The sequence below is a fragment of the Saimiri boliviensis genome, chromosome 12 (genome assembly GCF_048565385.1).
Source record: "Saimiri boliviensis isolate mSaiBol1 chromosome 12, mSaiBol1.pri, whole genome shotgun sequence".
Taxonomy (NCBI): Eukaryota; Metazoa; Chordata; class Mammalia; order Primates; family Cebidae; genus Saimiri; species Saimiri boliviensis.
The window spans coordinates 97650262-97668398 of NC_133460.1; the positions used below are offsets into that span (position 1 = coordinate 97650262).

Sequence of the window (18137 nt, forward strand, 5' to 3'; positions counted from 1 at the left end):
TCACGTGGGAGAGGTGCGGCCACGGAGATGGTTCACTGCTGGCCCATGAGATGCCAACTTCATGATAAAGCACATGAAGTCCTTTTAAAAGAAATTGTACACAAAGGAACATGGCACGTTTCAACTAGAACCCTGGACGGAAGGCCAAAACAAAGCTCTCAGTGGCACAGGCCTCTTGACCTCAGAGAAAAGATATGTCATCTCTACAGCAGATGACCCTCAGCCCCGGGGTGGAGCCTAAGCTTGGTACCGCACCGCCTCAAGGTTCTCCCAACAGAGACTAACGTGTTCTCCAGTTTCTTTCTACCTGTTGTCTTTTTCTCTTCCGAGTTGACGTCAACATACTGTGAGAAGCTTTAGGCAAAGGCAACTTTTAGCTGTTCTGAAACATATAGAAAGAGTAAGGTCATTTCATTTCGATGTGTACCTGGCAGCTACTTCACGTTGGTAGGGATAGGAGGGGAGGGAGAACTAGCTCAATCTGGAATGAGGCAGTCACCTCTCCTGAATTCCCCAATCCCTTTCCACATTTGTCACCTCGAGCAGACCGTCAAGGTACCAAAGAGTATCAGACTGGAGACTATGAATGACTCCATGCAGCCCATTCCCTAAACCCCTCACAGAAAGAGTTTCCTTGGAGGGCTGGGCATTGAACCTGAAGGCAGCAGAGCATTGGGGTTGAGGGCTTCGGAGCCAAGAACACCTGAGCATTCTCCTGTCCCCACCACTTGCTAGGTGTGTGACCCCGGCAAAGTTACCTAACTCCCGTGGGCCTCAGTTTTTCCCTCTGTGAAACCTGTTGAAGAGGGTTTTGTGAAGGTTGAAATGAGTCCGTCTGTGAATCGTGCCTGGCACCTGGCATACGCTCAGTATGTGTGAGCCGTCTGTGGTGGGAGTGGCATCATCATTATGTCAGGTAGAAGAGAATGGAGGGAACGTCGTCTCCCTTATAGATGTCCACTCAGCAGTTTTTGTTTTGTCTTACTCTTGTCACCCAACTGGAGTTGCCATAGCATGATCTCGGCTCACTGCAACTTCTGCCTTCTGGGTTCAGGCGATTCTCCTGCCTCAGCCTCTTGAGTAGCTGGGATTGCAGGCATGCACCACCACGCCTGGCTAATTGTGTATTTTTAATAGAGATAGGGTTTTGCCATGTTGGCCAGGCTGGTCTTGAACTCCTGACCTCAGGGTATCCTCCCGCCTCAGCCTCTAAAAGTTCTGGGATTATAGGAATCAGTCACCACACCTGGCCCACTCAGCAGTTGTGAAAGGAGCCCAGATGATCCCCAGTTCTATTTCACCCCTTTCTCCACCATCTTTAAAAACCAGCTGTAAGAGAAGCCCCTGCTAAAGCTTTCATTCTCTTGATTCAGAATGGGACCTTTTGGCCTTCACAAGTAAGAGATGTGAGCAGGTCAGTCAGGGCAGCCGTTGAAGCTTGTGCAGCCATGACCGCCGTCATATGCTCCTCAAAGATGGGCTCTTAGGCTGCTTGCATTGCTGTCACCCCACCCCTCTCTGAATCTGCTCATGCAGTCCTCCCTTCCCTTTTAAATGGATCAAATGCTGTGGGTCAGGTTTGACAGCGGACATAGGTACATGAGAAAGGAGAGTCTTCCTTCACCACCCGCCGATCCCTTCTCTTCTCCCGAGAAGCGTGTGTCCCTCCAGCTGGAGTACAATGCAAGGGCATTTGGCTTGAAAGGAGTCGGACGTTGGACAAATGCGGGGGGCTGATGTGGATGGAGATGGCAGCATGGTCACCTCCTCCTGCCTTCTCCTGCCAGGTGCGCTCAGACACTCTTGTCTCACCTGTTTCCTGCAATAATTGCCTGTGTTTCGTCTGTTCATCTAGGGGAAGAAGAAGAAGAGGAAAAGGGACAAGCAGCCGGGAGAGACCAATGGTAAGTCACAATAATCAGGTTAGAGGAAGGAGCCGTAGCCCGAGGACCACCCTTTTATGCTAGGCTTTCATCTGGGGGAGGCAGGAGAAATTCAAGGCCAGGACATTGTGGGGGAACCCATCTTAGCCAGCCTTTTTGTTTATGCATTTTAATTAATTGCTTTATGACTGCCCTTTTAAAGCTAGTAACATCCATTGTTGCATGAAAAGCACATTGTAATTCTAGTGGAATGTGTTTTTAAATAACTGCAAAGCCTGTAACTGGAGAGCAAGCGGTAGGCATGCCTATGCCGGGATTTATACAGTCTGCTTATTTTGTATGTGCCTGAGAAGGGACGAGGAGGGGGTGGGGCCTAGGGGCGTAGGAGGGGGTGTGTGTGAGTGTTTGATATTAACTGGGCTGTTCCTGAATGTTCTGATGCATGCCTTTACAGTGGTAAATTACACCCATTTTAAATTAAGGAGGTTTGTCATTCTCTAGAAGAAATTAGAAATACTGCATAGGCAATCTCAGAGGTCCCTTGGAGAAGGCCAGGCTTTTACAAACAAACAAACAAAAATTTTGAAGGCTTTGTATAATTTGTTCTTTTTTTTCAGAACACAGCGAATGTTTCCTAAATCCTTGCCTTTCACTTCCTCCGATTACAGGTGCTAATGTCATTTTGAGTCGTTAAAATAGTTGATAAACTGTTTTTTAATTTTTCTTGCCATTATAGTTTTATTAACATTTAAACACGTATGACATTTGAACATTCTTTAAAATGACCATCAACACGGTTTCGTATGTTTCGGTAGATTTTTTTTCAGTTGCTTCTGTTGTTTTTATTTTTTTAATTTAATTTAACCTTTGTTTTGTTTATTTATTTTTCCCATAACAATTGTTTAAGCAGTGATGACAGTGATTTAGAGTTGAACTAACTGTGCAAATTGAATATGCAGTATTTCTTTAAAAGAGACTGGTTAAAAAAAAAAAAATGGAAGGAATTCAGTAATAAACCTCCTTAATCTAATGGCATTTTTTTCATTGCTCCCACTAAGTTTTCTCACGCAAGCATGCATCCGCAGTATGATTATTTTTTCCTTTGCTTTTTTTATTTTAGTTTTTTTCTTCCTTTTGCTTTTCTGCTCATAATTTGCAAATCCACTAGCATTTTACTGACTGTGCCTGCTTAAATGCCGCTATGAGCTTCTAACTAACTCCTAACAGCTCATTCACACAGCCTGTTTACCTTTATCTGTTCCTCTCTTAATATTAATGAAAATAGATTTTAAAAAAGACGAACATTCCAAAAGCTGCAATATCCCAGTACCACAACCCTTTTCTTTATTTCTTTCTTTCTATTTTGTTTCGTTTTGTTCTGTTTTTATTTGTAATTTTTTTCTTTTTTTAAACTATTGTATTCTGAGAAGAAAAAAGCATGTTACAAACTTAATTCCCTCCTTCGCTTTATTTTCTTCTTTAAGAAAAAAAAATTGAGAGAAAAAAAGGGAAAGCAGAACTAAAAGAGGAAAAATATTGAGTAGAGTGAGTTCTTCGGTATCTAACTTCCCTTTGTCAGCTCGAACCAAATCTGAGAGACAGTCCTTAAAGAAGGGATACTGCAGCTTTATTTGCAACAGCTAATTTCAAAAGTTGAATAAGAATGTGATTTTTACCTTTTTTTTTTTTTTTTAATTAAAGAAAGTTAAAAAACGAAAGTCAATATTTTGCAATTAGTAACCAGGTCATTGATTTATTCCCTTTTTTATTTTTATTTTTTTCTTATTTGTATCTTTCTCTTCCCCCCCTTCCCTCCCTCTCTCTCTTTCTCTCTCTCTCTCTCTCTCTCTCTCTCTCCCTTTCTCCCACGTTCTCCTCCTCTGCTCGCTTCTCTCTTGAACTCATTCAGACCTGAGCGCTCCTAAGAAATGCCGAGCGCGCTTTGGCCTTGATCAACAGAATAACTGGTGCGGCCCTTGCAGGTGTGTATAGTTTCCCAGATTCGCTGTGCTGGTTTGCAGCTGGTCTATTCGGTCCTTTTCCCCCTTCTCTGGCCTGTTGCTTTGTAGCTCTGTGTGTGGATCTCAGGAGACACAGGGGAGTGGGACACTGCCAAGTGGTATGGGCTCTCTGAGGGATGTGCTTGTTCTCCTGCTGCTGCTAGCCAAAATGCCACTGTAAAACAGCATCGCTCGTGCCTCCTCGGGTCAGCGACAGCAAACCCTAGCGCGCCCCCTCCCAGGAAATGTTACCTGCCAACCTCCCGCCGCCCCACCTCCCTTCCTTGTGACAGCCCAGGATCAGGAATCCTGGCCTAGGTAGAAGCAAATGACGTCACCTTCTCCCCTCCTCTTCTCTCTCTCTTTTTATTGATTTATTTTTTCGTTGTTGTTTTTTGGTTTCTGGTTGTTGTTTTTTGTGTGTATGTTTTATTGTGTTATTTTATTTTTTCTTTTGACTCATAGAAGTCCTTTCCTTTCATGTCCTTGGTGAGGGAAGGTTATCAAATAGAACCAAGGTGATATAGAAGAAAAGGAAACTGTAGCTGAGATTTCATATCCAACTGAGCACAACCCACCATTGTGTTGTATTTTTTGTGTTTACCTTATGCTAACAGATGCAAATACTCCAAAGAAGTGTCGGGCACTGTTCGGGCTTGACCGACAGACTTTATGGTGCAAACCGTGCAGGTATATTACCACTGCGAGGCCTTTGGGAAAATCAAAGCATTCTGTCCTTCCGGTACCTTAGCTTGACAATTTATTTTGACCTCGTTCCCATCTACTTCCCCTCCGGCATCAATGACTAATGATCCTCATTCTTCAAAATTTCCTTGCTAATTTTATGCCGTTTCCTCTCCCCACTTTCTCTTGCTCTCTTCCCCCTCCCTGCTCTCGTGAATAATATATCCCTGGTGGCAGTACTGAGACCACAGCCTTAACAAACAAGGAGGGGCACTTATCTGTTTTGCTTTGAAAGCCAGCATCCTGGAGCTGGCCCGGCCCTGTGAATGTCTCAGTGGCTGGGGTACTGAGCATGGAGAGCCACCGTTTCCAAAGGTTCCAACGCATTAACACGTGGCAGCAATTGCATTCCCATGCACTTAGAGTCGAGACACACAGAGAAGGGCTCTGGGGTAGGCTGCTTCTTTCCCTTTTTCTTTTTCCTTTTTGGTTTTGTTTTCTGTTTAAAAACCACCTGTCTGTACAGAGGAGCTTGGTTAGCTGACATTGTTTTACAGTGCTGAAAAAGAAGCGTGGCATTGAACGGCATGCACCAGCTAAAGGGGCTGCAAGCAGTGAGTCATGCGGCCTCAGACTGCAGTGTCGCTAGGCCTGCAGAATTAACCAAATATATGTATGTATAGAGCATTGGTTCCAAAAGCAATCAGAACAGCCCAGAAGGGTCCAAATTAAGCACCCACGTTCCACCTGCAGGTCTCCATCCAGCCTGCGTTCTCAGGGAAAGCACAGGTATTTCCTTCTTGGTGGAGGGATACCAGCTAGCTCCTATCTCATTCCCTTTCCTTTAATGACCACCTTTGGTTAAATTTGTTGTTTCTTTGTTCTGATACAAGCAGTCTTTGAATTTGGAATATTATGATGGTAGGTATTTCAACACCCCAAACACGCTTCCCTGTTTGTAGTGCTCCCTCGTCACGTGTCCCTCCCCTCCATGACTCTGCCATGTGCTCCGTGTTTAGACGTTAGATCAGATGTGCATCCCATTCGTGCATGCCCACGAGTCTCCTGTGTCTCTTCCCCCCTTCTCTGATGCCAATACGAGAGATGGGTGAAGTGCCTCCTGTTGACCCAGCACACGTTAGAGGAGAAAGGGCCTGACAGTATTCACTGAGAGGGAGCCACACAGACAGCCCTCCACCCGTGGAATGAGGGATTTGGGGGCATAGTGGAACACCCGGCAGGAGAGGAACTCCCCAGGCATTCTGTGAGATGGTAGCGTTCACAGAGCTGACACGCGTCCCTTTGATACAGTATCGGGGTCCTCTCTGCACAACAGAAAGGAGTTTTGTGATCAAGTTGCTGGAGGATGTTAGGTAGTTAATTAGGACGAGCCAGGGAGGACAGGGACTTTGTTAAGCAGTGAATTTGTCACAATTGTACTTGTACCAGGTGGGAAGATAACTAGCTGTGGAAGCTGTTCTGGGATACCCTGCCATGGCCAGTGACTGGTTAACCACAGGGGTCACTAAAAGAGAGGGTTTCTTCTGATCTGTAGAAATGTGCAGCTGACACTGTTGTGTACACCTCACAATAAGGCCGGTTCAGGTACCTGGTTTGTTTATTTTATTAATGGAGGTGGGTGGTGGTTTAGGAATCCTGTTTTTGTTTTGCAAGCAGTTGCCACAAGTCAGACTTTTTTTTTTTCTTTTGGAAATTATTCCTAACATTGACCCAAATACACATCCCTGACTTGGACATAGCTTAACACCTTGCTTACAGCCTAGGTGTATCTTCAGAGATCAGAATTTTATTGATATAAAAAAAAAAAAAAATCTGCCAACCCAAAACCTTCGTAGCTGCTTCCTGTTTTAGCAGCATGGCTTTCTAAAATGCATCTTGGAGGGGCTGACGGTCAATATGGCAGCATTTCTGCTGTAGATGCTGAGCCCCTGGTCTAGGCACCAGAGTTTCCCAGGCCCCCGTCTCTACCTGGTTTTCTTTCCAGTCTCAGCAGTGTTCAGACTTTCCCAGCGGACATTTCTCTTCATTGATAACTTTTCCATACAGTGGAATGATTAGCAAATGCATTTCTTCTGTCCTTTAAGGATTTTATTCCAAAACAGGATTAGGAAGAACCCTTAGTTTCCTTTCAGAATAAATAAGAAGTTAGAAAGGGGTTTTTAAGAGGCCACCCCTCTGAATCAAGATGAACCCTAGGTTGGGGGTGCTAAGAGTATGGGTTACCTGCCCCTTTTTGCCTCAACTTTTACTTTTAACTTGGCTATGGCCACCTCTGGGTTGATGCTAAAACCCATAGGACAAAATGTACTTAAAAAAAAAAAAGAAAGAAAGAAAGAAAAGCAGTTGCCAACCGAGGCATTTTCTGACTCATCAGAAATGTGTGTGTGTGCCAACTGCCCTGTGCTCAGCCACCTTAGAAGACCCATCGCTCTGTCACCATAGTCATGTCCCGTGTTGCAGATGCCCTTCTCATTCCTATGATCTAGAAACTTCCACGACATAAGGAGGGTGGGAGGGATGAGAGAAGCACCAGAACGCTCCTAGCCAATCAGGGCTCCTAGCTTGCCACACGAGGTTTCTAGTTTCATTTGACATTTGTGGACATTTTAACAAGATTCTGTTTTGAGCCCACCAAGTTGCTTTTCCCATCTTTTCCCTCTGCCATAATATAGCATGGAATGCTGCTTGATGCCGTTCCCTGGTCCTGGTTGTTCTCCCCGCTTCTCTCTCTCTCCCTTTCCTTTCCTCTCTCTGTTTTTCTCTGTTGCTTTCTCAGTTTTGCTTATGCCCTCCCCCCACCCCCAACCCCTACCTGCTCCCGTTTTTAAAATGCATGGACATCCTAGTTTTTTGAGCATGTTTTGATCTGCAGGCTAAGGTGATTTAAAACTCTGAGAGACTTAATTATTTATCTCGGTTTCTGGGATGGAAGCAGAACCCGTAGGTCTATTTACTCTCTCCCAGGAAGAAAAAGGAACCTTGCCAAATTGAGGGTGAGAGGGGGTGGTGCTTGCTCCCCTAGAGTTCCTTCTGACCCAGAGGGGAACAGACAGAGGCTGAGGCCACTAGTGCCCATGAATCTTGGCCTCTGGGAGGCAGGGAGGACTGAGCATGCTCCCTTCCACCCCCCTCCCTTCCTTCCTGCCTTCCTGCCATCTTGCTGAGCCCAGACCCCATGCACAGAGGGGCATGATCAGACAGCTGTGGGGCACAGACCAAGAGGAGCAACTCAGCACAGCCTTCCTTTCCAAGGCCAGCGACATCGTGTGACAGTGGCTGCCTTCAAGCAGGCAGCATCTTGGTTGCTTCCAGCGGCAGGAAGCGGGACAGCGCTCACACACGTGTTTCTAGTTGGAGTGTTATCAGCCATGGTTCTGACGATATTCTAGGGTCCTTAGATGGGCACACTTTCTGTATCTGCATTATTTTTATAGCATTAGTGGGGTTGATCCCCAGGCTCACCTTTCCTTACCACATACCATCCCATCAGACTGGGATTAATGGGAGGAGAAGCTTTGAAATCACATGCTCAATTTCTTGAGTTGATTTTCCCCAACCTCATCCTTTGATGCTAAGCAAGAAAGGCTATGAAATTCTTCCGATTTCTTACATGAACAAGTAGCCAAGAGGGGAGATGCTGGTTTTGGTGTAGGGCAAAATTAGTCTTTGTGGTTTAAACACGAATCACCATAACCCCAACCCAGGAAGGTCCATGCTGCGATTCCCTGGCACTTCTTCTTTGTCGTCACTTCTTGGTGACGGGCTTGTGCTGCACCCTCCATTGACAAGGGCAGGACGCCCCTCCATCCATCCCATCCTCACCGTCTCTCCTTCCAACCTTCTCACTACGGGGTGGGGGAGGGGAAAGCCCCAAATCTTAAAAAAAAAAAAAAAAATCAAGTTTGAATCTTAATTTAATCCACAACCTGCAGGCCATACAACCAGTTATTCTCGTTCCTTTGAATCATTTTCTGTTTTTCTTATTCTTCCCCCTCCCCCACCTTTGTTTATCCTCTTCTACCTGTTTTTGGTGGTTTTTGTTTTGTTTTTGTTTTTGTTTTTTTAAGTTTAGTTTGTTTTATTTTTGTTTCCCCTCCTCCCTTCTCACCTGATTCTGACCTCTCTTGATTTGGTGTGGTTCTTAACAGACAAGCCCAAAAGCTCTCTGGGCGCCAGCAGCCTCATGGTGGTGGTGTGTTAAAACCTTTAAGCCTCTTGCTAGCTCTGCCTTCAGCTATGTGGGCTCAACAGTGAGCATTTTGAGAGTTTCATATTGATACGAGGCGGCTGGGGAAGGAGCTCTGTCTTTCTCTTTTAAACACGCGCACACACACACACACACACACACACACACATATCACTGGGGGACGGGGAGTGGGGAGGGATGGGGGTGGAGGGCCCAGGAAAGTTGGTGGGAAAGTGAGGGACTGTCTAAGCCAAAAGAGCTTTTCCGTTCATCTCAATTTGGACAAAGCCACTGTCTGGCAAATAGGTGCCATTGGCTGCAGGTGGCCGCCTCCACCCTGCTCTTGTATATTTGAGCAGGGTGGGGCTGTGGGTGTCTAATGGGGGTTGGAGGAAGCAGGTAAAGAGTTGGGACTCTGAACTATGTGGTTTGCCAGTGCAGGCTTAGATCTGGGCACCGTTAAGTGAGCGACCCACCCCCCAGGGGCGCCACCATAATTGTCCTCGGACCACTGGGCGTGCCACCTCTGTGGGACATCCCTCAGGTGACCTCAGCTTGGGTGTGAGCGTTAGGTAACTCTCTCCCTTGGCGTCTGTGCCTTCTATTCACAGATAACTCTCTCCCCTGTTTCTAGGAGAAAAAAAAAGTGCGTTCGCTACATACAAGGTGAAGGCAGCTGCCTCAGCCCACCCTCTTCAGATGGAAGCTTACTAGATTCGCCTCCCCCCTCCCCCAACCTGCTAGGCTCCCCTCCCCGAGACGCCAAGTCACAGACTGAGCAGACCCAGCCTCTGTCGCTGTCCCTGAAGCCTGACCCCCTGGCCCACCTGTCCATGATGCCTCCGCCGCCCGCCCTCCTGCTCGCTGAGGCCACCCACAAGGCCTCCGCCCTCTGTCCCAACGGGGCCCTGGACCTGCCCCCCGCCGCTCTGCAGCCCGCCGCCCCCTCATCAATTGCACAGCCGTCGACTTCTTCCTTACATTCCCACAGCTCCCTGGCCGGGACGCAGCCCCAGCCGCTGTCGCTCGTCACCAAGTCTTTAGAATAGCTTTAGCGTCGTGAGCCTCGGTTGCTTTGTTGATGGTTTTGTTTTGCTTTCCTTTATCTGCCCCTCACCCCCACCTTGAAAGGTTTTGTTTTGTACTCTCTTAATTTTGTGCCACGTGGCTACATTAGTTGATGTTTATCGAGTTCATTGGTCAATATTTGACCCATTCTTATTTCAATTTCTCCTTTTAAATATGTAGATGAGAGAAGAACCTCATGATTCTACCAAAATTTTTATCAACAGCTGTTTAAAGTCTTTGTAGCGTTTAAAAAATATATATATATACATAACTGTTATGTAGTTCGGATAGCTTAGTTTTAAAAGACTGATTAAAAAACAAAAAGAAAAAAAAAGCAATTTTCAAGCAGCCCTCCAGAAGGAGTTGGTTCTGTATTATTTGTATTAAATACGAGCTTGCGAACCAATCATTTTACATCTGGTTTTTAAACTGTAAGGGCACCATGAATGCTGTGCCGTTACTTTCCTTTTCTTTTTTTTTCCTTCTATGTGAAACAACTTTTATTGTGATGTTACTTGTTATTGTTTAAATGTACAGAAACAAAGGGTTAAAATGTGTTAATATACCTTGTTCCATGGTGTTGTTCTTTTGGGGGGAGGGGATGCTACTCAACACTTAATAGAATCACAATGCTGTTGGGCCAGTAGTATTTATTGCTTTAGAGATTGCTTGTCGTACCTGTATGTTGTCCCTTTTTAAATATGTTTTCTTTTTTCTTGAAACTGTATAAAGTTTTTTTTCCCCCTTAGCATAAGCATCTTATATATAACAACTCATTTGTACAAGGTTTTTAAGTTTATATATATAAAATATGTATATATATTTTTGTTTCCCTTTTTGACTTTTTTCTTTTTTTTTTTTTTTTTTTTTTTTTTTGCCGTATGAAACCCAGAGGTCACCAAATGGACATTAATAGTTGCATTAAGGATCAGTAGCATTAACAGAAGTTGCTTTAAAAGCCATTACATAAAACAAGACTTGAAAATGAGTGAGGGAATTTTAGCGACACTGTCTGAGCAGCAGTGGGAACGTCTGCGTTTCCCCTTTCAACTTCCAGTGGGATGCCCCGCCCTGCGCCCTTAGGACCTGGACTGACCGTGTGCAAAACTTTACGTGCCAAAATTCTCAGTGAATTTAGCTTTCTCCCTCTTTTCGATGCTGTAATTTTTGTTCATCATGTTTTGCTGTGATGTTACATAGGTAGGTTTGTATGTAGTTTTAATGTCACCTATAACAAAATGTGTTTGGTAGCAGATTGTCCAGAAAGCATTTTAAATGAAGAGGTATAAACCCTTAAGGGCCAAAATTCTGTATATTAGATTACTCTTAAATGAAAAACCAGCTGCCGCTTTTATGTACACATATTACATACTAGTAGGCAGCAACTTTAAAAATAAAAAAAACCTAGGCATGTTGATGTTGCAAAATGCTGTATAAAGCTGAAACCTGTTCATTCAGTGCCATTGTAGTTGACATGAAGCGATTGTAAAACTGTCTCCGATTTTTCTCTGGTTTATTAAAATGCTAACTATAACATTTTTTTGTGAATACTTTGAATGTTTCCTAACAGTTGTGATGTTACTGTTCCGTTTTATGCTCTTATTCCAAGTTCATTTCTAATGGTTTGGAAGCCATTTTTGTAATGAATAAATGTTCATGCTGTACAGTATCTGTAGCATGCCGTTCTGGATTAATAAAAGCAACTTAGTATGTGCAGATAAAGGCTGGTCACTTGTTTCTGTGATTTGGATTTGTATCTCTAGGGAAACTGAACCATAAGCAAGAACAACATACTCCCAAGTTGGAACCTAAGACCGTGAGGTTAGTGTGTGGGTGATGACTTAGATACCGAAGCGTGGTCTGGGACTCTTCTGAGGGGTTGATCCCCTGCCCTCCATCCTTGAGGCCCATTTGGCGTACCTTATCATCTGGTTTGTGTGATGTGTCATTGGCAGTAAAGATGATCAGTATAAAAGGAGATCCTCAGTGTGTGCCTTCTGGAGTATTTCACTGTGCCATCCCCAGTAGTTCATTGCTGAAAGCACAGTTGCAGAGCAAATGGCACTTTTTGGGAGGCTATAAACTAGTTGCCCTGACATATCCTCCTCATCCTCTCACAGTGTCAAGTGGAAAGAATTTAATTCTAGTGAATGAGATTTAGTCCACCAAGAGTGCACTTAAGAATCCACATCCTGAGGGCATGGTGGCTCACTCTTGGGAGGCCGAGGAGGGCAGATCACGAGGTCGAGAGATCAAGACCAACCTGGCCAACATGGTGCAACTCCATCTCTATTAAAAATATAAAACTTAGCTGGGCGTGGTGGCTCCCACCTGTAAGTCCCAGCTACTTGGGAGGCTGAGGCAGGAGAATCACTTGGACCTGGAAGGCGGAGATTGCAGTGAGCTGAGATCATGCCATTGCACTCCAGCCTGGCAACAAAGCAAGACTCTGTCTCAAAAAAAAGAAAAGAACATTCTTACCAGTTAAGGGTCATGGATATGAAAGCAGCTAACTTCCAAGAGATGCAAGGGTGTCAAACTGCACTTTCTCTAGCAGTGAGCGATGATTAAGTAAGCAGCTTTTTAGAAAATTAGGTCAAGTTGAAAGGTATGTGTGGAAGGGTCTTGCCGTATGTGGAATCCAAGTTTTCTGGCTGTACCAAAACTTGTAAGAGTGCAAGTCCATCACCATCACTGAGCAGGGGCCACAATACAGATCTTCCTAAGGTTTCCCCTGGACTTCATTTCTCTTGCTGACTTGCTGGATGGATGGACACATTGTTTCATTTATCTAGGACATCAATACTTTCAAAGGATGATGATTTCAATGGACATGGGACTGTTCATGCTGCCGTTGTGGTTACCCAAGGTGACCACCATGTCGCATCAAGGACTTTAAAGCCCCTCAGAAACTGCTTTCCTCTAGCAAGTTTTTGTTCTGTAAAATCTCGGCGTTTTGTTTTTGTTTTGTTCTGTATTCCCAGGGAGGAGTGTTTCTGGTTGTCCTTCCTCATTTTATTTTGCACACTGGGCCAAGTGACCTTTGAAAACACAAATAAGAACAGTATCTGTTATTTGTGGCAGTGTGCCAAGACACTTCTGTGTGTTTTCTCATTTAAGCCTAACACTACCTCCTAAGGTAGACATTCTTCTCCCTCACCGCCCTCAGCTTCATTTTCTGAAAATGGATTTAGGAACTGAGAGTTTTAGGTGTCTTGTCCAAGGCCACACAGGAGGTGGTGGGGCTGGGATTGAAATTCAGACTGTCTCCGGGCCTCTGCTCCTAACACTAAGGTTGCTGCCTGACGTAGTGAATATGGCTCGTCCCTCCAAAACAGAAGTGAGGGTCCTTTCAGAGGATTTTCTTGTTTCCTCCACCTCCTCTGCCTCACACACTGGCTCACTCCCTTTCCTCTCTAGCTGGACTATGGAGTTAAGCTTACCTAAAAGCATTTTTGCTCTTCCTGCCTGGAAAACTTCCCTTATGCTTCAGGTCTTGGGGAAGACATCCCTTTGTTGGGAAAATGGTCCCAAACCCTCAAGGGTTGATCATCTCCCTCCTGTGTGCTCTTCCAGGCCTCTGTCTTTTGGTCTCCTTTGACCCACTAACTACCATCACGAAAGTGGCTGTTATCTGCTTAGGTCACTCCAGTCACACGATGTTTCTCAACCTCAGCACTCATGACATTTTGGGCCAGATAATTGTTAGTTGCAGGGGCCTGACCTCTGCATTGTAGGATGTTAACACCCCTGGCCTCCACCCACTAGATAACCTGTCACCCCTGCTGCCTCCTCCCCGCATCCTCCACCCCCCAGTCATGACAGCCAGAAACCTCTCCAGACATTGCCAGATGTCCCCTGGAGGGCAAAATTACTTCCAGTTGAAAGCCATTTCTCTGGAGAGCCCTCCAAGATGAGAGAATTGTGACTTTTGTGTTCACTGCTGTATGCTGGGGTCTTGGTTTAGTGCTGGGCACATAGTGGGGGGTGCTCAATATGTATGTTTTGAAGGAAGGAGGTTGGCCAACTCAACACCCATATTGTGAAAAGCAGAAAAATGGAAACTTTCCATGAGGCTTCCAAATTTTGTGTTCTCACAACTTTCAGGGTGGTGGTGACCAACTTCATCCTTTTGGCCACGCTGGAATGTCACTCAGTACCCTTGTTATTACAAAGGCCAGAAGAAAGGCAGGGGGCAGTCCCTGTGCTGTCACCCAGCCAGAGTGCCAGTCTCTCTAAAATTCAAAATACTGTATTGGTCACCAAGTCACATGCTTGCCTGCCTTACAACACGTCGTTGGTACTTGAAGTATCTCTCCACCCAAGACAGAACTTCCTTTCTCCCAGGCTTGTGTCCTCAGCAGCCCAAGCTCCAGGTTCCCAAATGCCCAGCCAAGTCTTTGCTCTGTAGCACTTCCTCTCTCTCTCTCTGATTTCTCCTTACCTCAAGAGTTTCTTTCAAACTGAGCATCTTCTAATTTCATTTTTAAGAGTCAATCTATGGGTTTTCCATTACTAAGAGACCCTGAAACAGTATCTGGGAAACTATAACTCTCACCCACGGAGCCATGTCACTTTCAGCCTCTAATGGGGCTTGGCCAACAATGTTTGCATATTAGTAGGGTGTATGTTTCCTGTGGCTGCCGTAATCAATCACCACAAATGTGGTAGTTTAAAACAAAAGAATTTTGCTCTTGCACAGCCTCAGAAACCAAGTCTGAAATCAAAGTAGTGGCAGGGCTGAGCTTCCTCCAAGGCTCTGGGCTCATCTGTTCTGTGTCTGTTTCAGCTTCCAATGGCTGCCTATAATCCTTGGCGTTCTGTGGATTGAAGTCACATCACTCCAGTCTCTGCGTCCATCTTCACATCGGGTTCTCCTCTGTCTGTTCCAAAGCTTCCTCTGCCCTGCTCTTACAAGGATACATGTTTCGTATTGTATTTAGGGCCTCCCTAGATAATCCTGGATAAATATCCCTTTTCTTTAGATCTTTAACTTAATCACATATTTGGCCATATAAAGCAACACAAGTTTCAACAGGATTAGGACACAGATATATATTTGGTGGGGGGCACCATTAAGCCCACTACAGAATCATTTGCCAACTGCAGAGTCTTAGCACAGAACTCTTCAGTATGGGGCAGTTGTACCACTATTGGTGGTGGTCTTGGACAGGCCCATGGTAGAAAGCAATTTTTTACAGGAGATGGCTTTTCATTTCAGATATTAAAGTTTCATTTTTTTTTCCCCTGATGATGTGGATTCATGTGGGGTCAGAGGGCCTTGCATCTGGATGCAGGATTTCAAGAAAGGAAGCAGCTGGGAGCAGTAGAGTGAATCTGAGCTTGGAGGATCCCACATCTGACTCTCTCACTGTGTGTCCTGGGGTAATTCCTTCATCTCTCTGTTTCTTCAGCTAACAAGTGATGACAGTGGTGTTGATCTGGACAGATTTGTATGAGGGCTAAGATGCAGAGTGCTGGAAGAGTAGGTCATGGTGTTTATTATTAATACAAAAGCCAAAGGCCAGTCTTCTTTTTTTTTTTTTCTCTCTCTCTCTCTTTTTTTGAGACGGAGTCTCGCTGTGTTGCCCAGGCTGGAGTGCAGTGGTGAGATCTTGGCTCACTGTAACCTTCTTCCAGTTTCAAGCGATTCTCCTGCCTCAGCCTCCTGAGTAGCTGGGACTACAGGTGCCTGACACCATGCCCAGCTAATTTTCTTTTTGAGATGGAGTTTTGCTCTGGTTGCCCAGGCTGAGTTTTGCTCTGGTTGCCCAGGCTGGAGTGCAATGGAGTGATCTTGGCTCACTGCAACCTCCGCCTCCCAGGTTCAAGAGATTCTTCTGCCTCAGCCTCCCAAGTAGCTGGGACTACAAGCATACACCACCACACCTGGCTAATTTTTGCATTTTTAGTAGAGATTAGGTTTCTCCATGTTGATCAGGCTGGTCTTGAACTCCCAACCTCAGGTAATCTCCCCTTCTCGGCCTCCCAAAATTCTGTAATTACAGGCATGAACTACCGTGCCTAGCCTAATTTTTGTCTTTTTACTAGAGACAGTTTATTAGAGACAGGGTTTCACCATGTTGACCAGGCTGGTCTTGAACTCCTAACCTCAGGTGATCTGCCAACCTCGTCTTCCCAAAGTGCTGGGATTATTGTTTTCATTATTTCTCTTTGGGATTCTGCTGGTTAGTCCAGCTCTTCACGCCCAAGTGAAAGAATCGTAAAGATCCAGATGCAGAAAGCACATCTACACAACCCAGGCACAGACCTTGTGATGCATCCACAGTCATTCATCTTACCTGCAACGTAATGGCTTTATGAAAACGACTTCTAGTCTTTGGGGAGCCACAGCCCTTGACTGGGTTGCTTTTTGTGATATAGAAATGTGGCATAGAAATGTATTTTCAATTAAAGCCCTTTGCAAAGAAACTGAGGAGTAGCCTGAAAGTCTCTTGTGAATAGTGCCTGAGGCGGGTGCCGCAAACCAGAGCTGGGACTCACGAATGAACGGGGCCATAGATTCGATTCTGTAAAGAGTTCCCATCTGGGGTTGGCTTCTTCATCTCCCATTCCATATCTGGTTCTGCATTTCCAGGCACGTGGCCATGATGGAAGCCTGCCATGAACTCTGGCCCATGTCCCGTGAGCAGCACTGGTGAGTTCTGAGGCTGGTTTTTTTTTTTTTTTTTTTTTTTTTTTTAAGTTGGCACCTCATGGATACACTTGATGGGAGCTGTAAGCACTTTCATTCAGTCAGTGACTATTTCCTGGGCACCTGCTTACACCAGGCACTGTTCTAGGAACTGGCACGTAAGTCTGGGTGAAGCTAACTTGGTTTCCAGTTTTTCTGGGTTTATTTCTGCACCATCTTTTTTTTTTTTTTTTTTTTTTTTTTTGAGACGGAGTTTCGCTCTTGTTACCCAGGCTGGAGTGCAATGGCGCTATCTCGGCTCACCGCAACCTCCGCCTCCTGGGTTCAGGCAATTCTCCTGCCTCAGCCTCCTGAGTAGCTAGGATTACAGGCACGCGCCACCATGCCCAGCTAACTTTTTGTATTTTTAGTAGAGATGGGGTTTTCATCATGTTGACCAGGATGGTCTTGATCTCTCGACCTCGTGATCCACCCGCCTCGGCCTCCCAAAGTGCTGGGATTACAGGCTTGAGCCACCGTGCCCGGCCTTATTTCTGCACCATCTTATAGGCTGGAGTTTTAAAGGAAAGGCACCAACATTCCTGAGGCCTGGACAAGCTCCTTCCTAGGACTTTTATGCAAGGATAATCTTGAAAGAATTTGCTAAAAACTCAACTTGCATTTCTCTTTTAATACTTACGGGGATGGAAATTGCTTTTATGTTCGTTTTACAGATGTAGAAAGTGATGCTTAGAGGGGTTAAGTTGCTTCCCTAAAAACGTGTATCTGGGAAGCAGAGAGCCTAAGATTTGAACCCAGGCAGCCTGACTTAGGAGCCTGCATAGCTAAATACCATGTTGTATTTCTTATTATAAAGACAGCTCTTCGGGGTAACTAGGGAGACGTGGCGGGTAGAGCCAATTCAGTCCACGGCCTTGTGCGAGGCTTTTGCTATGGCACCACCAGGCGCTCTTTCTCCCTGATTTTGTGCATTTTCTTTTCTTACTCTGGTATCTGTGCATGTAATAATAATAAAGACAGTGGGTAATTACATAAATTGAGCCATTTTGGACTCAGCACTAAAAGTTATATGATCCAGGAATGGGAAGAAAATTAAAGTATATATTCTATTCTAATATTTTATATACATATTATATAGTGTTTTGCAGATTGTAGCTTGCAATCTCTCCATAGGTCAGGAGATATTTTGTGGAACAAGACCAGTATTTAAAAAAAAAAATAAGATTGAATGGGCCGGGTGCAGTGACTCATGTCTGTAATCTTAGCACTTTGGGAGGCCGAGGTGAGTAGATCACTTGAGGTCAGGAGTTCAAGACCAGCCGGGCCAACATGGCAAAACCCCGTCTCTACTAAAAATACAAAAATTAGCTGGGCATGTTGGTGCATGCCTGTAATCCCAGCTACTTGGGAGGCTGAGGCACAAGAATCGCTTGAACCTGGGAGGTGGAGGTTTCAGTGAGCTGAGATCAAGCCACTGCACTCCAGCCTGGGTGACAGAGTGAGACTTTGTCTCAAAAAAAAAAAATGGAATGAAATAGAAAATAGAATCTGTTACTGTATGTGTGTACTGTATTTTGTAAAATCTTTCTTACTATGGTTAGGGTAAAAATGTTTAGAAGCCAAGTCTGAACATATTAGCC

At 45.0% G+C, this 18137-nt stretch overlaps 1 protein-coding gene across 33 annotated transcripts in view; it reads left to right on the forward strand.

Annotated features, from left to right (window-relative positions):
- TCF7L2 (transcription factor 7 like 2) overlaps positions 1-11378 on the forward strand; it is a 216145-nt gene extending 204767 nt beyond the window's left edge. For 11 of the 33 annotated variants that reach the window (XM_074382888.1, XM_074382891.1, XM_074382890.1 and 8 more), the window contains 4 exons: positions 1856-1904; positions 2501-2551; positions 3793-3865; positions 9409-11378. In XM_074382888.1, the coding sequence (XP_074238989.1) occupies positions 1856-1904; positions 2501-2551; positions 3793-3865; positions 9409-9823 (588 nt within the window). In that variant the 3' untranslated portion in view covers positions 9824-11378. Of the gene's footprint in view, positions 1-1855; positions 1905-2500; positions 2552-3792; positions 3870-4500; positions 4574-5463; positions 5489-9408 lie in introns of all 33 variants that reach the window. The other 22 variants (XM_039465065.2, XM_039465069.2, XM_039465070.2 and 19 more) reach the window with 9 other exon arrangements.
- The last annotated feature ends 6759 nt before the right edge of the window (positions 11379-18137 follow it).